We start from the raw sequence: 23144 nt of genomic DNA, 5'->3' as shown, positions 1-23144 counted from the left end.
TTAAAAAGATCTCATCCGGCGATGTTTTTGGTACTGTAATGTGGGGGGAGGGTAGTTAAAGAAGCTGTACAAGACATGCTCCATTACTCTGTGAGATGAAGCTATTAGAACAGTTACTTTTTATTTTGTTGAAGTTGTATGGCATTTGAAAATGAAAGATTATGGGTGGTATTCTACTAGAGCATCCCATCAGTGCAAGGATTACAGCTAGCACAAGGGGAATTCCCCCCCTCCCCTGTGTGTGCCCTCCCCAAATCTGCTCCAGAGGGTTGAGGGAACCCCTAGAACTTATTTATTTATTTAATTATCATTATTTTTACCCCGCCCTTTTTCCAAAACTGGAACTCACGGCGGCTTCCAGATAAAAGCACACATATAATTAAAAACATACAAAAGTCTAGATTAAAATCGAATTAAACTATTTACAGTATTAAAACCAGTCATACATACAGTTAAAATAATTCAAACTCAGTTTAAAATAATACACTTACACAATAGCAGTGCAGCACCCTTCAAGCCCTGTCCTTTACAGCCTGTAGTTCCAAAGGCTTGTTGGAATAAAAAAGTTTTTGCTTGCCGACAGAAGGACTGCAGGGAGGGGGCCATTCTTGCCTCCCTAGGAAGGGAATTCCAAAGCCTCGGGGCAGCCACCGAAAAGGCCCTATCTCATGTCCCCACTAGTCATGCTTGTGAGGACGTGGGTATTGAGAGAAGGGCCTCTCCTGAGGATCTCAGGGCCCGGGCAGGCTCATATAGGGAGATACAGTCTGACAGATAGCCTGGACCCAGGCCATATAGAATTCTGAGGGCATACAGGGGGAGGGGGGGTGTTCCACTGTGCAAGCAGGAATCCTTGTGCTGATGGAGCTACTTACTTAGTGCTATGTTGAATACAACCCTATATAATTAAAATACATAAGCCCTTTGCAGGAAATGAATGTGTATGGAGCACTGCTATTGTGGCCACTCACCACCCCAACCCGGCCTACATATGTTCTTTTTTCCACATTTTGTCAGAAAGTGTTGATTTCCACTAAATAGTATCTGAGTATCTGACTGTGACTATTAAGGCAAGAGATCTTGGGTTCATGGGGAACAGCTGAATGCTGTCCCTTGGAGCTGGTGCAGTGAAAAATGAAGAGAAGCCCACCCCTCCCCCACCTTCCACACCGGCCAGCAGAAGCAGCAGAGCTTTGGATGCAGCAGTGACTCTGCCACTCCATTGTACCCCATTGGTCCCCGGCCAGAGATGGGCTTCATATTCCTCTCTCTCAGCTTCTAATCATAGAGTTAGCAGGAGCTTTGTAGACAATCTAGTCTCAACTCCCCTGCTTGATGCAGGAAATCCAGTGCTCAAGCAGCCCCAACATGTGACTGCATCACCTCTGCCTGAACACCTCCAATGAAGGGGAACCCCACCCCCCATCCGAGGTACTTGGTTCCATTGCCAAACTGCTGTTGTCATCAAGAAGGTTCTCCTCATGTTCAGCCAGATTCTGCCCTCCTGTACCCTGCCCTCATTAAACCGAGTCCTCCCCTCTGGGGCAGCAGAGAACACATCTTTGACCTCCTCTTGTGATGGCCCTTAAGATATTTGAAGGGTGCTATCATGTTCACCCTCAGACTTTTCTTGTTTGGGCGACACATACCCAGTTCCTTCAACTTTTCCTCATAGGACTTGTTTTCCATTGCTCTGAACACCATTTTTGCCCTCCTCTGAATCAGTTCTACTTTGTCTGCATTCTTCTTAAATAGCAGCTCCAGAAAGGTACAGAGTACTCCAGTTGGAGTCTGTCCAATGCAGAATAAGGTCATTTCCCATGGTTTGGAAATTATGATTCTATTAATGCAACCTAAAATTGCATTAGCCTTTTTTTGGTAGTCATATCACATGACTCACTCATGTACAGCTAGTGATTAACTACAATCCCAAGATCCTGTTCACATGTACTAGTTCCAAGGGAATCCAACCCCCATCCTATACCTGATGATTTGATTGTTTTAAGGGCACAGATTTAAAGAGTCAAGGCCCTGTAGTGACTTCTGGCATGTCTAGGTACGACTAGTGTGGTTGCATCAAGATCTTCTCAGCACATTTTCTCTCAATGTTTCTGTACAGATAAAACTGACTGCCCCGTCAGGGTGTACTTTGTGATTGACACATCTGAGAGCATTGCCCTACAGACTGCGCCTTTGGGGATTCTAGTGACCCAAATGAAGAACTTCATCCCTGAATTCATCACTAAGCTGGAGAATGAGCTCTACCAGAACCAAGTGTCCATCACTTGGCAATTTGGAGGACTTCACTTTTCAGATGTGGTGAAAATATATAGTGAGTTCACCAACAGCAAGTCGATATTCCTTGATCGGTTGAACAGCATTCAGTACATAGGTCGGGGCACCTTTACGGATTGTGCTCTCTCCAACATGACCGCACAGATACTTGCCAACACATCCCCTGGGGCTGTGAATTATGCAATCGTGATCACTGATGGCCATGTGACGGGGAGCCCCTGTGGAGGGATGAAACTGCAAGCTGAAAGAGCACGAGACGCAGGGATCAAGCTCTTTGCAGTAGCCCCTAGCCAGAACATCTTTGAACAAGGGCTCAGAGACATTGTCAGCTCCCCACATGAGCTTTACCGTAGCAACTATGCCATCACAAAGATTGACCCTGTCACAAATACAGCGACCACCGAAGTAGATTCCAATACTATTGATAGGATCATCCAAGTTATGGTAAGAATTACCTGTCTGTTGAAGGGGAAAAAAGTAAAACAATTGCTAAAAATACCATTTTGCTTCAGTGGGTGCAACACTCAATTGTATTTTTTCAACAGGAGACAATCCTCCTTACTATCATATATGAACAAGATATTGTTCAGATTCTGTGAGAAAGGCAGCTTCCCCCACCCCATCCTGAGCCTTTTATAGGTAGTGAATTGCTGCAGATTGGGCCTGTTATATGTGTTCAGTGCGTAGCTTTCCTTACATCCCTCTAAAGAAAAGAGAAAGAAATTTGTCCATTTTCCAAAAGTCTCTTGATTTTAATGCAGTAGTCCCGTCAATCCTGTGAACTGCATGGGATCGTAGCACTCATAAATCACACAGTAAGATATCACAGAGAAAGAAGGAGAATGTTGCAGTTCTCCCTTAGAAAGCAAAGTTGCAAAATCAAGGGCTGATTCTCATAACTTTGCCCCTTAGAAAGAGTTATAGAGTTTTCAGGGGAGTGTCTGAATTATTTTCAGTGGACATGGGTGTGTTTGTAAATGTTCATATGTGTGTTTGAGAAGTAACCCACCGTGTCCTAATTTAATCCAGTTTTCAAAGATTTCACGATTCACCGTGAGTCAGATTAGAATATTTGCCAAAATCACTGAATAGGTTGACTCATGTTGACATTGCATACACATTGTACGTTCCCATCCCATCTCAGCAAAGGTAAGTGACAGCATCCAAGCAAGGTCTGGGTATTTTATACTTCGGAAACTCAAATTTTTCACAGGCTGTGCAAGCCAAATAGATTTGCCTGTAACCTGTTTTGTATGGAGGCCATTGGCAGTGGCTTTCCCAAGGTCTCTGGGCCCAGTTACCTGCTGTCTTTTGACAGGCTTTTCTACAGGCAAAGCCTGTTCTTTGCCACTGAGCCATGACCGCCACCTGCTGCCTTTACTTTGTATAGCTTTTTCTGCTTCCAAAATTCACAGTTTTGAAAGTATATGGATTTGCTTTCAAAATTTAGTGGCAATGGGCACAGTGAGGACAGAACATGAAGACTGATGTTTCATGGTAAGCAGAAGAGGGCCAAGAGGAACCCCATGGGCAGAAGCGAGGAGGTAAAGCAGAGTACCATCCTTATGCACTAAAATGTCCCTCCCTGATTTCTGGTCCTTTGTCAGAGAGTATCTACATAAGCATTTATTTGCAGCCATAAAAAGTGGATCCTGGCTTTTTGAAAAACAAGGGAGGGGCTGAGATATCTCAGTCATGATGCCCAAGTGCAGCACCAGAATCCATGCTTGTGCAGAGGACACAGAGAGAACATGAAGAGATAAGAGCTGTGTCAGTTTTCGTCTTCCTACATTTGTGGAGCTAATTTTCTTTTTAATCTTTTTCCTCAACAGAAACATGAAGCTTATGGAGAGGTAAGTACAGGTTCTTTCCAGATAGCAACATTTCAAGTGCTGACAAAAACACAGTACTCAATTTAAAAAAAAAGACATCTGGACCTCCATAGAAGGGCACAAGCAGCATTCCCATGCACACTTCCTTACTTAGGAGTAAATCCTATTTAACTCAGTAGGAGTTACTTAAACAGAAGGGAGTAGAAAAAGAGGAAGGCCAAACAAGAGATGGATTGATTCCATCAAGGAAGCCACAGACCTGAACTTACAAGATCTGAACAGGGTGGTTCATGACAGATGCTCTTGGAGGTCACTGATTCATAGGGTCGCCATAAGTCATAATCGACTTGAAGGCACATAACAACAACAAACAACAAGGAGTCATACAATTAAAGCTCTGTAGGAGTGGAATGCAAATTTGTCTAAACCCATAGCCCTGTTCAGGCATTATCGTGCAATGAGGGAACTGCTTAGACTACCCCAAGGTTGTGTGAATTCTCCCAGCCCCTCACTTGAATTGCAGTAAGGACCTTTTTCTATCCCTGGAGGCTCCCAGGGTTCTCAGTTGCATGGGAAGCCTCCATAGACACAAAAGGCTCCCTGCTACAAATGTTCACGTGAGGGGCCCAGAGGAGTCACACAGCCTCAGGTGGAGGGGTAGACAGGCAGCCCTACTCTACCCATGTTCCTTTTTAGCACAATAATGTCTGAAGAGGGCTCATATGGTCTGCCTTGACTGCTTTATGGATTATATGCTACAACTACAACCATAGACTTCTTAACCAATTGTACTGTGAACAAAAAAGGGGGAAGAATTACACAAATCCAAGTTCAATAGGTGCCTGGTTCATGTTGCAAAATCCTGGGGGAATGATACACAATTCACATACCTAGCAAAAGGACCACTATTGTCTGGTAGCACTTCTTAGTCTTTGTGATGTTCCTATATTAATGTATATATGGTAAGTGTTGGTTGTTTAGAAGATACATGGTAAGTGGAGTGAAAGAGGGGGAGTGAATGGGCAGTAGAATGCGAGATGATTGGCTGAGTGTTTAAAATGGCTGAATGTATAAAAGGAAGAGTGAGAGTGGAATCTGGGGGGAGAAGAGAACTGAGTGGGTTGCTTGGTGGGGTTTAGAGAGTTGTTTGCCAGGAGGGAGGTGGAGTTCGGATAAGTATTGAGTAAAACCATATGCTTATGTGCCTTAAGAAGAAATCTTGTTAATCTTGTTAGCTTTGTTATCTGTAATAAATACTTAATTTGGTTTACCAAAGGCCTGATCCTTGGCTGGGGTTTCACAGACCAGAAGGGAGGGTAAGGTAATGACCAAGGCTGAAGGGGAACTGTAACAAATGGTGGCAGTGGTGAAGAGAATAACAATACCAGTATTCAGAGTCTCTGGGAATACTAGTATTGGGACGTTACTGGTGGTTGCCTAGCAGGGGGATCTGTTGAGATCTGTGCTAGAGCGGGGAGAGAAACAATAAAAAAGGACAGTCTGGACTGGTGGAGTCCCTGGTGGTGCCTAGTGACAGGCAGTAGCCACGCGCAGGTAGGAACCTGACAGGGAGAGCCAGGGAAGGACGCCTCACATGTCTCCTCCACAGACTGAGCTTTTGCACTTGTCAGCCATTTCCCAAATATGTCCATCAGTTTTGCCCCCAGCTCCACGAAAGACCTCCCTGTCTGTATCTGGCAATTTCTGAAAAGCTTTCTAAAATAATCAGGCCCCAGTCTGAATCTTTTAAACACTGCTTCTTTGAATTCAGCATAGGTGACGGGCCTGTCTGAGGGGAAATATTGGTATACCTCAGCCAATTCCCCTTTAATCAGGTTTGATAAATACTGCATGTATTTATCTTCAGGTAGCCCCCACAACTGAGCTGCTTTTTCAAAGGTGCTGAGGTAAAATTGAGGATCTTGACCAGGCTCATAGACAGCAAAGTCCTTTGGAGTAATTTTTATTTTTGCTCCATCTCTGTCTTTCCTTGTCTCCTCAGAGTGAAATTTCTCTCTATCAAATTTTAACTTTTCTACTTGTAATTCAGCATCCAATGCTCGTTGCTTCTCCCTCTCCTCAAACCCCATTCTCAACTTCTCAGTTTCCAACTCCCTCTGTTTGTCTTTTTCCTCAGCCTCAAAGACCCGCTGTTTGTCTTTTTCTTCCATTTCAAAGACTCTCTGCTTGTCTTTTTCCTCAGCCTCCCATCTTAACTTCTCTCTCAAGTACTCTATATAAGCGGGATTGCTTGAGTATCCTTCTGGGGTCTCTTCCCTGACAGGTTGTTTTTGCTGGGCAGTTGCAAATCCTATAATTGCTACCCTCAATTCATCTACCCCTTTACCCTCGTGAGGTAAATTGAATGTTATGCACTTCTCCACCAGCTCTTCTCTTTTCATTTTTATATATTCAGCCATGGTGTTTGAGTTCACTCACTCTTTGCCACACACTCTTTGCCAGTCACTCTCACAAGAAATCTTGTTTTGTTATTTCTGTTTGCCACACCACTGTTCTGGATTCTCTAGTATTCGTATCTGGATTCTCTGTTGTTCGTGTCCCACCTCTGCCACCACATGTGAGGCGTCCTTCCCTGGCTCTCCCTGTCAGGTTCCTACCTGCGCGTGGCTACTGCCTGTCACTAGGCACCACCAGGGACTCCACCAGTCCCGACTGTCCTCTCTCTTAGGGTTTCTCTCCCCGCTCTAGCACAGATCTCAACAGATCCCCCTGCTAGGCAACCACCAGTAACGTCCCAATACTAGTATTCCCAGAGACTCTGAATACTGGTATTGTTATTCTCTTCACCGCTGCCACCATTTGTTACAGTTCCCCTTCAGCCTTGGTCATTACCTTACCCTCCCTTCTGGTCTGTGAAACCCCAGCCAAGGATCAGGCCTTTGGTAAACCAAATTAAGTATTTATTAAAGATAACAAAGCTAACAAGATTAACAAGATTTCTTCTTAAGGCACATAAGCATATGGTTTTACTCAATACTAATCCGAACTCCACCTCCCTCCTGGCAAACAACTCTCTAAACCCCACCAAGCAACCCACTCAGTTCTCTTCTCCCCCCCAGATTCCACTCTGACTCTTCCTTTTATACATTCAGCCATTTTAAACACTCAGCCAATCATCTCGCATTCTACTGCCCATTCACTCCCCCTCTTTCACTCCACTTACCATGTATCTTCTAAACAACCAACACTTACCATATATACATTAATATAGGAACATCACAGTCTTCCCTTTAGGAAATGTGATACAAGAGCAGAGCCCTTTAGTAGCCCTGGGGTTGATTAAACTTGGAAAGTTTCAGTTTGTCCCATCGCTGCAAGGCCTCTTTTATCACAGTACAGAAGTTCTTAACTAAGAATGTTCACTTAATTTAATTTTCATTTGGTTTGATTTCAGTGCTACAAAATGAGCTGCCTAGAAATTGAAGGCCCAGTTGGTCCAAAAGGCTTTCGAGGACAAAAGGTACGTTGAATTATGTAGTTCAGTATGATGACAATAACAATTTGAGTTGTGTGTGCACGTGTGTGTGAGACAGACGAACAAATAGTTGGTCTAAACTTCCAACACTCTCTAGCACCAAATATCAGAGGGCGGGAGGTTCATTGCAGAGGGAGGATTAAATACACCCTCACTGCTCCCCTGCTCATGATCCCCCATACACACACACACATCACACACACACACACACACACACACACACACAGTGAGAGAGAGAGAGAGAGAGAGAGAGAGAGAGAGAGAGAGAGAATTAAGAAAGAATGAAAACTGATATGAGACTATGCTGTTTGGAAAGGGAACAGTTAAAATGGTAAAGTTAATTCTTAGAGAGGAGAGACAGACCATAGACTACAGATAACAAACTTCAGAACAGCAGTGTGATTGCCCATCTTCACCAAGGGAATTGTGCAGCTTTTCCAATGAGTTAAAGAGACACAACTGCTATAAGACACCAGATACAAGAATTATGGTTTATTGTTAACTTATAAATAAAAACCAAAAAAAGACAAATTTTCTGAGCTCTGGAGAAAAACAGGGTGACCAGGAAAATATGAGTCTGAGATGTTTTGTTGTGCATATGCCCTGTAAAAAGTGAGTGAGCTAAACATGGCTATTCCACTTTAAATGTTCAGTGTGGAAGCAGTCCAAGAAACAGGTTGTAAGATAATGGGTTAAAGTATGAATTGTCCTCTGCCCATCAAAAATATAGAATGTAGCCTTTGAGAATATTTAATAAGCTGAGAAAGAAGTAGTTGACATGTTATTTGATCCTGCAGGATAACAGAATGTGTATTAGGAATTTGTTTTACAGAGAAAAATACAACCACAGTGTGTTTAGAGAGTAGATGAGAGGACGAGTCTGTCTCCTATAACAATGACCTGTCTGGGACCATATGTTTCTCCTTCCTCTGAGATCCCTCTGGCTCAGTTAAGATTGCTAGGAAGTCACCAACTGTCAGTCACGTTGACCTTATTGTGTGTTCTGCAGGCAACAGTGTTTGAAGCAAAAGCGGTTTGGCAATAGTAATATCAAAGTCTCTCAAACTAAGTGTCCTGTTGCATTTTAAGAGAGCAGCTAGAAGTGCTGTTGTAGTATTTATTTAGTTATTATTTCATTTATATCCCACCCTTCCTCCTGGCAGGAGCCCAGGCAGGAGTGCAGGCTTCCAAGACATTTCGAGAGGCCCCAGAACCAACTTAGCCCTCAAGTCCCTTGGCTCAGTCATGAAATAACTGTGTACATTTAGAACGTTGGCTATTAGCAAACTATTTATAAGGAGACACAGGTAGATGATCCCTGGCAGCCTATATCTACTTTCGGGATCATTTTTTTCCATTGGACTCAACTAAGTCCTACTCAGAGTAGACCAATTAAAATTAATATACCTATGTTAGTCATTAATCATCTCTATTAACTTCAGTGGGTCTACTCTGAGTAAGACTAGCACTGAATACCACCCATTGTTAACTGATGCTGCTGTGCAGTCTCTGTGTAACCTCTAAACACTGCCCTATTCAGAAGAGAATGCAAATTGTAGAGAACCACTGCTAACTTGCTGATAGTCAGTACCACACCCCCTGTGTTTGCTGCTGTTGCATGGAGTCTGCATGTTAGACAGCGATGCAACTCCTTACATCAGTTATTCAGCTTCTTCTGTCATGTGAACCCTAAGATACTATTAGTTCCTTCCAAGTCATTGTGAGGGTTGCCTAGCACAGACATTTGGGTCGCTACAAAGTGCTGAAATTGTATTACAATAGGGAAAATGCAAGACATGCTGCTGTAATTTTTTTTCTTTCGGTTTTAGGGTGCAAAGGGCAACATGGGAGCACCAGGTGCTGCCGGGCTGAAAGGACGACAGGTGAGTAGCTGAAAAAATATGAGGACTCAAATAATTCTTCCACTAACAGCCCACTCCGTCAGCAACTGAGGTAATTTTCAACACTGAATATTCAAATTTTCAGGATCATATTCAAGTCATATTCAGATTTGTATGTCAGTTTGAGGGTTGATATTTAACTCTCAAATCAGACTATGATCCTCAAAATTGCTATTTGAATTTGGTGCTAAAACGTCAAGTTCTTCTTGAGAGAGAATGTCTTCAGTTAGTATAAGGCTACAATGGTGTGTGTTTTTTGTTTTGTTAACAGCATATTAAACATGTACTCGCATGAAAAGAATTTAAACATTCTGTGCACTTTTATCAACTAAAAGCCAGTTGGTTTGGTTGGTTATTTACCTACTACATTTATATCCTGCCTGTCTTCCAAGGAAGTAAAGGCAGCAGATACAGTTCATCCCTCTCCATTTTATTCTCGCAACAGCCTTGTGAGGTAGGTTAGACACAGTTACGTGCTTTAATTAAGCTCTGCATATAATCTTTGATTGTATTGCTATAAGCCTCCTCATCCATACACTTTAATGGAGGCTTCATGTTGTGCACACACACATAAGTGACAGTAATATGGACTACCTCGCTTCATTGAGCAATGGCAAGAAATAGCTCCTGGGATACATCTGAGAATGTAAAAGATGCCCAGGGTCACTCAACCTTCAGGCTCTGTTGCTTTGGCCTAGCGACTCCTTCCCGCTGGAGCTTGTCCTGCAAACCTAAGAGGCTGGAGACAAACAACAGCTGGGGTCCCACGTAATGCCAGACTGTGCTTTGCCATGATGTGCCTGGGCCTTAGGCCCATATGTTCCCTCCTTCCGACATACACTGGCTTACAGTCCTGGTGTGCAGTGCTTGTTCAATCCATATTGTGTTGTTCAGATCTCCTGCCTCAAACCAGGAAAGGAGGAGGAGCCACATGCAAGGACTGCTTAGAGATTTTTGAGACATTAAGCAATTTATAAATGCTTTTAAATCAAATAGAGAAGAAAGGGAAGGGAAGGAAGGTGTGTACAAGCCAAGCCTCTTGCTTGGAAATATATATATCAAACCATAATTTGGCATTATGTCTGAAGCAAACGTAAAACTTTTTCAGAGCATCGAAGGCAGTTTGGAAGAGAAATTGCAATGTACATGCACCATATGTTTGTAAACAAGAAACAACAGTGGGACAAACTGATGATGTCAGTACTTATTCAAGGCAATGTCTGAAGCCTCAGTATCTTTCCAGTCCCAGTTCACCATTTATAAAATACGAGCATTAAGACTACAATGTATGCCGTTGCAATAATGAATGGCATAATGATTGAAAATCACTAACAGTGCAATCCTACATGCCTTCTCAAAAGTTTAATGGGGCTTACTCCCAAGTAAATGTCTATGGCATTGCAGCCTTAATACACTATTTAAACTATTATATCTGATAATACTGTTTGCTTTTTTAAATATAGGGTGACCCAGGAATTGAAGGTCCAATTGGATACCCTGGTCCCAAGGTAAAGAATTTATGTCTCTTCGAGCATTTATCCTTGTTCATATGTCTTAACTAAGCGAGAGAATGGCATTTTAAAAAGATGTTTCACCAGTTGCGAGCTCAAGCCCAGAGAGGGCCACAATGTTTGACTCAGTGGCACTTAGGGGACAGAGGAAAGACAGCTGGCGCAAAGGACTAAATGTAAATGTACTGCCTTCAAGTCGATTCCGACTTATGGCGACCCTATGAATAGGGTTATCATGAGGCTGAGAGGCAGTGACTGGCCCAAGGTCACCCAGTGAGCTTCATGGCTATGTGGGGATTCGAACCCTGGTCTCCCAGGTCATAGTCCAACACCTTAACCACTACACCACACTGGCTCTCACGCAAAGGACTAGTAGTAGACAAATATCATCTTGTGATAAAGGAATGGTTGCAATTGATAAAGGACCCATTCCGTGATGCTGGCCACTATAGAAGAGTGCCTGAAGCAGTAGCTATTAGTCTGGCTAGGGTGTTGTACTGGACATTGGCATGGAGGGGAGGAATAGCCCCAGTCCCCCAGGGGGAAACAGCTGTGCAATGGATCATTAACACCTGGAGGATTGTGCAGCTGCTCCATTGTGATTTTAAAGCATTTTCTGAGATGGGGTAAAGGAAGCTGAAGAGTGGAAACACGGGCGATGGCTGTTTTGCTCATGAAGTCATACAGATGCTCCGTGAAAGTGAGTGGACAAAGTTATTCTGCAGTAAATGCCAGGTGGAAGCAACCTCAGACAGGTGTTAAACAGAAAGACAGTATTTGGGAGAAGAAAGGTTTAGGAGTGCTGGGGAGCATATCCTAAATATAAGCCAAAAGCATGATGACCTCATGTCTAACGAAACACTGCCCTGTCGTCAGCTGAAGGTTAATCTCATTCCCACTATGAGAATTGCAGTCACAGCAGGAAAAACGCTTGCATCTTTATGCATCATCTTGATGTCATCTTTGTGACATGCATGGGGCAACACAGTGTTGACATCTCTTATGTGGATGATGCTGATTTTGTCTCTGTGCTTGGACTGCAACTGTTGCTGTCTGCCATCTTGAACTGTAGTTGCCAGGAGTTGGGACCCACACATCCTGTGAGCCATTTCCTTCATACAGCACCTCGTGGGTCCAGGCACTCTGTTACCTTGCTCTACATGTATGTGTCTTCTCTCTTTGCACAGTAGGGTGATGATTAAATTGGTTCCTCAAATATATAATGGCCAAAATGACCTTTCGTAGTTCTGCAAAGACCACAGGTTTCTGGCTATAGTCTTCAAACTAGTTATCTAGAGTGGAGCCTGCTTTCTACGTCACCTTTCTCAGGGTTTTCTTTTTTTCTTTTGCTGATTATTTTACAAGGTAATGCTAATACATCAAAATTAGAGTGAAATAAAGTGGGGACAAATAAATTGTTAAATGCTTCTTAGGGGAAGACATGGTTTTAAATGATCTCTTGATGGAATACACACATATTTCAGCCCAAGGACCGCAAAGGTGGCACAAGTGGCTAGAGCAATAAACGTAAATTTTATCTTTGTGCAGTAAGCCAGTTTCTACACACACTCCCACATCCCTCTCTGTCCTCCATCCTGGCAAGCAAGAAACATCTTCAATATTCAAGGATACATTCAGGCCAGGCAAAAACACCCCATGATGGTGCGAAGCAGGGCCAATGAGGGCCGTGGCCTGTGGAGAGGGAGTGTGGCTGGGGAGGAGGTGTGAACGTCTCAAGGGCCAGACAGAAAGGCCTGAAGGGTTCCAGGTCTGATGTTCCTCATCCTTGCAGACAACCATAGTTAATGGTTTACCATGAACGGATCTGTTGGGACTGTTTGTCTGTTCCTGGTTAGTGCCAGGGATTATAGTTTGTTCCACTCCAACAAACCACAAATAATCCAGGACTATAGACTGTGGCTTGTTGCAAGCCAAAAAAATCATGATCCCTTGTTTGGACATAGCCAGGGATCATGGTTTGCTTCCTCCCAGAGTGAAGCATGAGAAGTGGTGAGAAACAAAGCATGTGCACAGGAAGCTATGGCTTACCGTGACAAGTGAATAAGGCCAGAAGTTCATGTATAATGATTTAAATTATGAATATTTCGGCTGTCAGCTAGCTTAGGCCAGAGCTTGGAAAAGTTACTTTTTTTGAACTACAACTCCCATTAGCCCAATCCAGTGGCCATGCTGGCTGGGGCTGATGGGAGTTGTAGTTTAAAAAAGTAACTTTTCCAAGCTCTGGGTTAGGCATTTACTTTCCATGTCAATGCGAAACCCTGTTCTGTCCAGTAGCTACCAGCCTTTGTTCTAAAACGGTTTGGACATGTAAGTGATCTTTATTTAATGAAGTACATTGTGTGGAGAGACACCCAAAAAGAGATCCTAAATTTCACAATTGTACTTTGAGCAGATATAAATCCTTTAATGCAAAAGGTATATGGGCTTTTGCTTTGGGGCAATATAAAAGCTCTGTTTAATTGCAAGCAGGTATGTTTAGTTGTTTTGGGGCAACCAGTTAGTACTTGTTCAAAAGATATATGAATTAGAAAGTTGAAAATTTCAATTAAATCGTTTATTTAAACTGTTCCTTTTTCTGAGCATGGTTTAAAATAAATTATTTTTTATTTTAAAATACAATAAATTATTTTAATTAAGCTTGATTTAAATCGGTCCATCCTGGTCACGATACCATATCAAAACAAAGACAGAACTCTAACTCAGTGTCACACATATCGACAAACATTAACACAATATACGTTTTTGTTTCTTCTATAGGGTGTTCATGGTCTAAAAGGAGAAAAGGTAAAGTATTTTATATACTCTTTTCAGAAAAGTTTGGGGAAGTATATTGTGATATTTGGAAAGAAATTTTATTATATTTATGTATTTCAAACATTAGCGCCCAAGAAATTGTCACCAGCATAATGGAATGATTTTCTGGAAAGCAAACAAAAGATTTGTGTAAATTTGAAAGTGAGGTTCGTTTAATAAATTTGAAATAATGCTCATTCCAATGTGCATCAATCAGTTTAGAACAACAAATTGAATTGAATTGTATAGTTTTTGTGGGACCAGTGCTCAACAGCTTTCGTCTGGTTATTTGATTTAGTTCGCATTTACAGCTGAATCTATCAAATTTGCACTTATCCAAAACAATATGAGAAGTGAAACACAGCCGTGCTTTGAAATTTGCACTTACCCAAATTTTACGATGCGGTTCTCCAGCCACCCAGCACTTACAAAAATTTATAAATTAGGGGAAGTATACATACAAATGAATGTATTTGTGAAAATAACATATATAATGCATTATATCAGGGGAAATTGCTTGCAAAAATATGTATATTAGTCAAAACTGCATATAAAAATGTGTTTATTAGGAGAAGTTTGCACTAAAATGTTGAAGAATTTTAATGAGGAAATTCTCAAATTGCTGCAGGAATGTGGAGAACTGAGTTTAAGATTGGAAAAGTGAGAAACTGATTGGCAGATTCTTCAATTCCTACTAAAACGCAAAAGTAGCTAAATTAACACATTAAAAAAAAAACTCAAGAAAATCCACAGTTGGACAATACCTTTTATCCAGCCAAAATGTCACAAAATATTGGTAAGTTTTCGAGTTCTCCAGAACTCTTCCTCCAGCTGGATGTTATACAAAGGAGTGGGGTAGGGTCAGATTGTAGCATCAGTTCCAAGATGGTGATTGCAGACTGAGTAAGTTGCAGTTAGGTGTAAAAAGTATCAGTTTACACACCTCAGATTTTGAGATAAGCAATGGCTGCTCCCCATATTTTGAGAGCATGAAGTCTGCCGTGTAACCCAGCTGTGTTTCACATCTGTAATGAAACACACAGGTTCCTGCTTAGGCAGAGAGCAGAGATAAAGAGAAACATGGCAATCTTTATACTAGCAAAGCCAGGGATTAATTTTGGATGGTGTACTAGTCAAAAGAGTCAGTTGAAGCCATTTTACATCTATTTATTCTCAAATATTTATGAAGGATTTGCATGTAGTTTTTGTTGTTTCTTTTGGGATAATATGCAATTCAATAATGAATCTTGTAAGTTATTCCATTCTGTCATGTCAACCGATTTTGCGGAAATAGGCTTGGTTCTTCATTGTTCTTTTTTCCTCTTGTTCTTTCAGGGAGAGTATGGAGGAGATGGACGGAAGGTAAAGCCCCATTTTTGAATACTACCTGTTATTCTAGCTCTGATTTTCTAGTGAGAGCTGCTTTCTAATGCTCTGGTTCTTTTATTTCAGGGGGCTTTTGGCTTGTCTGGAAGGAACGGCACTCATGGACAGAAGGTAAAGTTACTCAAGAATTATAGCAAGCAAACAATTGCTTATGTTGATCTATTGCAGCCCTACAAGTGGCATTTAGGTGGCTGAGGGCTATAGGAAGCTGTGGAAGTGCTGCTCTGCCAGCAGAGAGGAAAGCCTGCCAATGGGAAGACGCTTATCCTGCTAACGGTCCCTTGGTATACCTGCCAAAAGCTCTGGTGGGTGTAGATGTGCTGCCAGCAGCGTTCCACCAGCCTTTTGAGTCAAAACCTGACATTCTGGGATTGTGTTGAGGACACATGGGCAGAGCCGCTCCTAGGTATCAGGAAGCGGGGCAGTTGCCCTGGGTCCTGTGCTTTGGGGGGCCCCATGCTTTGGGGGGCCCCTGCACTAGGTGATCTGCTCACTTTCGCCAGGCAGGGCACAGCACTCGCTTGCTCTTTTTCCTCCTGGGACGGGGGCTCGCTTGCCCGCCCTCCCGCCTGCCATGCCAAAGCCGCTGCCGCCACCACCGCTCCTGCTGCGGCCAGCGAGGACACGAGCTGGGCTGGCAGTTCCGGGACTGGTGCCTGCACACCTACTGTGGCGACTCGGCCAAGACCGTGACCCAGAGCAAATGTGGGGGGGGGCAACTTTGCTTTTGCCCTGGGCCCCACACATGCTAAGGGAGGGCCTGCACGTGGGGACAGGAGGACAGTATCTGCAGGATCCCTTGTTCCTTCAAAACACCCCCAAACAAGCCTGGCACACACATCCCACAGGCCCTTGGAGCTGGCATCGTTAATTCCCATTGCAAACAGTGGGAGAGGGGAAGAAAGGAAACAGGAAAGGAAATGTCACCCCCTCCAGGGCTTTGGAAGCGGTGGTTGCTCTATCACATGCTAATGCTAAAAATTAAGCATCAAACATAGTTCCAAAAAGGAGCAACTGAATGTTCGTACTTAAAAAGTAAGTTACAGATATTATACAGAAAGTAGAACAGTAGAAAGGTTAAGCCGTATATAGATCATGTGTCAACTAAACTATAGAAAAGCATACACACACACACACACACACACAATTTCATTCTACTACAATGCTCCTAGTATTTCAATATGCAGAATGGAAACACTTCTTAAAATAGAAACAGAAAGAATCATTATAACAGTAATCGTGATGTTATAAACTGATTTTACTAAATATCCCCTTAACAATGAATATGGGATATTCAAATCTTTTACCTTGTCATTCTAGTCAAGGATAAACAAACCCCATTTTTCTATAAACTTATTATCTTTTGTCTGTTTTGTTTTACTCATCAAATGTGTTAATTTGCCCATATTGGCTATCTCCCATACATTAGAAAACCAAGAATCAATAAGAGGGAGGCCTCGGGTTTTCCAATTCTGGCAAATTGCCATTTTAGCTACTGTTAATAGGTGAGCTGGCGTTTCAAAATCATCCTCAAGTATGATATTCTTGAGATATCTGAACATCATTACAACTGGGGTCCCTTGGAAAATCATGATTCAAGATGCTTCTTATTTCTTTCAAAACAGATTCCTAAAATGTTTCTGTCACAGGACATCATCACAACATTCCCAGAATAATATGAAATATATTTGCATTGTGTGGCTTACATCTCCAGCATTGATCACTACTCCTTGGTAATTTTGTTCAGTTTAGCCAGAATTAGATGCCTTCTAGTCATAATTTTATAAAAACATTTTTATTATACATACAGAAGTTGCACTGAGTAGCTTTCTTCCCGGTCCAAACCCATTTTTCTGGTGATATTTGGATAGGCATATTTGCCTCCCATTGTGTTTGATTATTGTTTCCAGATGGCTCTAAATCAGCAATAATTTTATATTATTATTATTATTATTTTGCATTATTAAAATTTAATGTTATTTTGTTGTTATAACAATTATCCATCCTAAAGTTTCCCATATCTGATTATTAGCTGAAATTAATACCTCAAAGTTAGTACAATCTCTTAGCAAACCATACCTTCTTCTTAAATTGTCTCACCTGTAGATATTGTATAAAACGTAACTATTCTTTCCCATTTCATGTTTCACTTGAAGACAAGTTTGTACTAATCCCAGTTCAATTAACACATTACTTTCCCAAAGTTTCCCTAATTTTGTTCCTTTCACATTCAATATAAAAATCTCAAAGTAACAGCAAATAATCCTGGGCTAAGCTTATTCTTAAATCTTTTCCAAACTACGTAGAATCTATGTGATAGTGACTGATGATTGTAAAATCCTTCCTATTATTACACCAAATATGTTTTTTATGCTGGTAGGCAGACTATTTTGTTCTGTTGTTATAACCATTGTGCTTTCAGACTACAACTTTAAGTTGTCCAAGCACAGCAGCATAATAACAGTGTTTTAAATTAGGAGAAGCCTGCTGTTTTTTTGTTGACAGAGAGTTTTTGACCTACCTAAAGAAAAATTTTCTAAATTTAATTTTGAACTGGACAATCATTCACTTTATCATGATGTTTAATAATAGAAACAAAATTCAAAGGATAATGTGATTTTCTCCCATATGTTAGATTTTATTTACCTCTGCATATGATATCAAAACCATTCTGATATTTGCGAGTTTCTCTTACATGCTGAAATCTGTCCAAATTTAGCAAGTAAATTTAAGACAGCTTCAAATGAGTTCTCTGGGTCACTTAATTTTAAGACTACATCATATTCATATAAATTAATTTTAAAATTATAATCTTCTACTTTCAATCCCAGAATTATTTTATATGTTCTAATACCCTCAGGGAGTTGTTCTGTTGAGATGTTCAATAATAACAAAGTTAATAGGCAACCTTGTCGGATGCATTTTTGTGTTTCTTTTTTCTAATATTTCCTTATTTACAGATATTGAGGCTATTGTATTAGTATAAATCAAGTAAGTCCATGAAATAAATTTTGTGCTCATTCCAATTTTTTGAACTCAATATCTCCATTCTACTCTGTCAAATGCCTTTTCAGCATCTATAAATAGCAGCCTCTATGGATTTTTTTAATTGTAAAAACAATATTCAACAATTAACTTTTTACAACTTTATTTGCCACTTTGGTCCCTGCATTTTCAGTTTAGTGCTCAGATGTGCTCCCATCAGTGCAGGAAGCTACCTTAGAATGCAACAATGTCCCTGGAGATATTGAATATTATGTGTTTAGTGTGTGTGGGGGGGGGATAATCTTGTAAGTCACCTTGAGAGGTTTTTTTGCCATTGAAGGAAGCCTAAAAATATTTTAAAGAGTCCCAAGTAACTGCAGACTGTATCTTTCATGAAGAGAATGAATCCTTTATAGACATTTCTTTAATAATGTTCACAGTGTCTCTTCTTATATGTGACATTTCCAGGGCAAGCTGGGACGTATTGGACCTCCTGGCTGTAAGGGTGACCCAGGTGACAGGGTAAGAATGTTTTCTAATCATGGTTATATACATTCCAGCACAGGGGTATGAGACATAATGTTTACTTGAGCATGCTGAATAAAGTAAAATTGTAGCTAACGCGCTAATAACAAATACAAAATAAATAACAGTAATAAATAAAAAAGACATTTAAAGGAATCCCTTTAGATCCTATTTGAATTCAGGGCTGAATGCATTCCTTGAGCTGACTCCTATGAGTTTGTGGCAGGAAAAAGAGGTTCCTACAAAGGTGGGCATCAGGGAGGGAAGAGATGGTTGTTCCTTTGTTGAAAGATGGGATGACCTCATTATTATTTTATCTGGAGTCACAGAGCCATTCTTTTAACTTTGTGAGTGTACCCTCAAACCATAGCTTTTGGAAAACAAACAGTTCAGTTTTGAATTTCTTCCTAGGGTTCTGATGGTTATCCTGGAGATGCTGGAAATCAAGGACCACCAGGAGATGAAGGGATAAAGGTCTGTACCATTTATTAAAATGACTGAAGACAGCACCACATGATCAGGGAGAGAAAACTAAAGTCGTTGGAAGAGCGTCAGCACAATGTTATGATGTGTAAAAGTGTGTCTGATAAACAGCAAGTATCAAAATGCCATGTTATAAGTCTTTGCTAGGGCTGCATTAGAAGCACTTTGTACAGTTTGTACAGCCATTGCCAAAGGATATTACAAAACTGGAAAATGTACAGAAAAGGGGGATCAAAATGATGGGGGGAATGGTTGGGTTGGAACACTTTCCTTATAAAGAAAGGCTTATGTTTAGGTTTCTTTAGTTTTGGGAAAAGATCACATGGGGTGGGAGGGGAGAAACAATAAAGATTTATAAACATATGCATTGTATGGAGGCAATGAATAAAGAGGGGTTTCCCCCCTTTGCACCAATAGAACTCGGGGCCACCAAATTAAAAAAGTATTATGTCACATAATTCACTTGTGTGGTAGGAGCATGTTGCGCCCCCTTTAGCAACGGGAATAACACAGCCAGACATAGGTTTATGGGTGAAGTAAGGCCACAGCTTTCGAGGCTTGTCTTACAGAACTTGCTCCCACTAGAGGTGATGATGGCCACTAGCTTCGATGGCTTTCGTTAAATACCCCACAGAAGAGAGGTCTACCAATGGCCACTAGCCATGATAGCTAAACAAAGCTTCTGTATGTAAAGGCATTTGACTTCTGAATACCAGTTATGGCAGGCACACATCAGGGGAGGACTTCCCAGAGGTACAGCATTTAAAATATTATAAGTAAGCCTTCCAAAATCTTTATTTTAGAATAAAAATAATAATTAAAAGGTGCTGTTGTTTCAAGTTGTTTTTGTTTATAAATTTTTTAAAAAATGTTTATATAACATTATCTGTATGGTTTGTGGGAATGAATCAGAGTGGGATTTAGACATGGAGGACTGTTGACATATTTGGGAGGGATTATTGGGGGGGTGTAGCTCCTAGTATAGTTGTTTTAATTAATTAACTAATGATGCTGTTTTGGGAGTTTGTATTTTGTATTTGATTCTTAACTCATAATGTTTATGTTTAAGAGAATACTTTTATTTTTCTGATAATTATGCTGCTTTGAATGTGTTTTTTTATATTTGGCTTGAATTTGTAATGTTTTCTTTTCATATTTTGTGATGTTTTGTTCAATGTTTTAATCTAGGTTGTAAACCGCTTTGAGATTTGTTTTCCAAATAATATAAAGCGGTATAGAAATGACATAAATAAATATATAAAAAAAATATAAATATATATATATACACACACACACACACATACACATAATATCTTTTGTTCTTGAATCTTGGTTCTCTTGAGCTGATTTTTTTTAAATTGTGCCATTAAAAATAATCTTGGCATTATTCTGCAGGATGTAAATGCTCAACTATGCTACATTTTAACCCATAAATCTTATAACTGCTTGAAATTCATTACGTTGACTGGCAATTCTGATTTTGAATGGAAAATACCATCCTGATAGAAATGCCGTCATCCTGCCAGCCTCTAGAAGTCACTGAGGACCAGAATAGGCACCAAAGGACTTGTGAAGTGCTGTTTGTGTGTATGTGTGTATGTTTGTATTTTAATCCCGTTTCTCTGCACTGTTTTCCAGAAGACCCTGGTCCAGAAGCTGCTATTTCCTCCATAGGGGAAAGCGTACAGGTACACGAGTACCTAGTATGTTTTCTCCCTCAAGGCCAAAAGCAGCTTCAGGGGAAAGAGGAATTCATTGAGAAAATGCTGCAGGGAGAAAGGGTTTTTGAAAACAGCACTGTGATGGTCCTGAATCAACTTCTCCCCATCCACCCCCCAGCTGCTATTTAAATTAAAAGTAAAAACAACAGTGTAGAAGATCCTGTCTATAGTTCTTACATTATATGTCAGGTGTAGTTTGATCCTCAAAGGAAATGACTCTGAGGTAGTATAGGAACTGTCTACAAATTCCAGAACATATTACAGGATCAGTATTATGTATAACAGAATTAAAAGTGTTATAAACTGTTTGAGAGGTTTTATTGAAAATTGCCCAAGCATTTGTTGTCATTTTTATTTCAATAGCTGCTTGGTGTGTTTGATAACCTACAAGAATAATTCCTGAACTCATATGAATAATACTGGGTAAAATATCTGCTATTAAGTGTGAAAAGACAAATGGCAGATGTCAAATACCAAATGTGAATATAAAACAGTTGCCATCAGAATGCAAAGAAATAGTTTGAGGGTGTCTCCAGTCTACATATACTAGAATGTATGCAAAGCAATTTTGATCTGCTTATGTGTAGACTGGCGTGGCTTACCACCATTGCTTACTGCTTGTCTTTCAGGGTGATCCTGGCCGTCCTGGTCGCAGTGGACTATCTGGGCCTCCTGGAGAAAAAGGAACCAGGGTACGTACCCTTTGGGTTTTAGACATGTTATGAAACTGCTGAGTCCCTTTGAAGCTCTGGGTCGCAGTCAGAGTTGCTTTCCTGCTAGCGTAGTTGTGTGAGGATAAGAAATGAGAAATGGGCAGCAATACTTTGAAGTGTGGATGTAGTGATCTGATTATGTTCCTTTAATAGCAACTGGAATATGCTAGTAACCTTAAATGGATTGAACTGAGCTAAACTAATATTAGTCATCATTATTCCCTTCCTTAAAGTTTGGGGTTTTCTAGGGTTGCTTCTTGTAGATTCAATGTTTGTTGACACTAATCAAATGCAAATGTGGCTAAAAATTCATCACAGAGCAACAATTTGGGGCACATACCTCAGTTTGGGGTGCATTCCTCAGGTTTTGCAAAATACAAGATTTTCTGCCAGAATTATTTTAACTTTGTCTCCAGTGCAAATTTTGGACAACATTCCAAACATTCCCTTAGACCTGTGTTCACAAAACTGAAGTCTCATTTCTACTTCACATGATATCTGGTGACGATGGTTTTAAAACCATTTCCCTAAATTCAGAGTGGAAAATCATCAATCTTCTCCCAGATTTAAGGTGATTAAGGTAAACCCTCCTTCCTATGTGAAGGTTATAAAAAAGAGTTCCTTGGAATGCCCACATTGTGGGTATTGTTTCCCCACACACACACACACACACTGATGTTTCTGGTAAATCCAAATCTTTTTCCTCATTCATATTTGTTTAAATTCAAAACTTCAAGTGTGAATTTTTGAAAAAAATCCTTTGAAGAGCTACAGTGTTCCCTTTTTCCAGATTGTTTTACCCATAACTGTCTGTATATGTGCTATAACCATTCCACATTTCATCTAACTGTCTTACCTGGAAGATTATTACAATTCATATATAAATATCCATTTGTCTCCCTGACATCCTCCATAAGTAAATATACTATTAAGAGCATGTGACTTCCTTTTTCAGTAGCTTCACACTTTTCTGATTCATTGCTGGGCACATTTCCAAGGGCTGATTATGATCTGTACAGCTTGAAATGGTTTCAGACCAGGTTATCTGAAGGACCATCTTCTCCAGTACAAGCCTACCAGGGTACTGAGATGTTTGGGAGAGCCCCTTCTCTGTATCCTGCCACTACTAGAGGTGAATTTGGCAGAGAGGTTGCACCTTGGCTCTGGAATTCCTTCCTAGGGAGGAATCTAGCCCTCTTTGTGATATCCTTTGGACAGCAGCAAAGACTGTCTTGTTCAGACAGCTCTTTGGCCCGCCAAATTGATTGTGTTCTGCTGCTGATTGATGGTTGTTAAATTAGTTGGGTGCTGTTTTTATCTGCTGGGTTTTTTAAAATCTGTTTCTGATAGAGCTATTTTGTATTTTACTGTATGTTTTATTGTTGTTAGCTCCTGTGGGCCTTAGTGAGGAAAGGTGGAATAGAAATTTAAATAATAAGTAGTAGTAAACATCTATAGATTATGTGCTGCCAAAAGTACAAG

General features: G+C 40.7%; 1 protein-coding gene across 3 annotated transcripts in view; it reads left to right on the top strand.

Annotated features, from left to right (window-relative positions):
- COL6A2 (collagen type VI alpha 2 chain) overlaps positions 1–23144 on the top strand; it is a 62637-nt gene that overhangs the window by 5602 nt on the left and 33891 nt on the right. For all 3 annotated transcript variants that reach the window (XM_061607635.1, XM_061607636.1, XM_061607637.1), the window contains exons 3-13: positions 2120–2739; positions 4128–4148; positions 7543–7608; positions 9453–9506; positions 10988–11032; positions 13814–13840; positions 15185–15211; positions 15302–15346; positions 18689–18742; positions 19157–19219; positions 21579–21641. In XM_061607635.1, the coding sequence (XP_061463619.1) occupies positions 2120–2739; positions 4128–4148; positions 7543–7608; positions 9453–9506; positions 10988–11032; positions 13814–13840; positions 15185–15211; positions 15302–15346; positions 18689–18742; positions 19157–19219; positions 21579–21641 (1085 nt within the window). The remainder of the gene's footprint in view (positions 1–2119; positions 2740–4127; positions 4149–7542; positions 7609–9452; positions 9507–10987; positions 11033–13813; positions 13841–15184; positions 15212–15301; positions 15347–18688; positions 18743–19156; positions 19220–21578; positions 21642–23144) is intronic.

This window comes from Rhineura floridana, chromosome 2, assembly GCF_030035675.1.
Source record: "Rhineura floridana isolate rRhiFlo1 chromosome 2, rRhiFlo1.hap2, whole genome shotgun sequence".
Taxonomy (NCBI): domain Eukaryota; kingdom Metazoa; phylum Chordata; class Lepidosauria; order Squamata; family Rhineuridae; genus Rhineura; species Rhineura floridana.
Note: the sequence above shows the minus strand (reverse complement) of the source record. Positions and strands in the feature narration are given on the sequence as shown.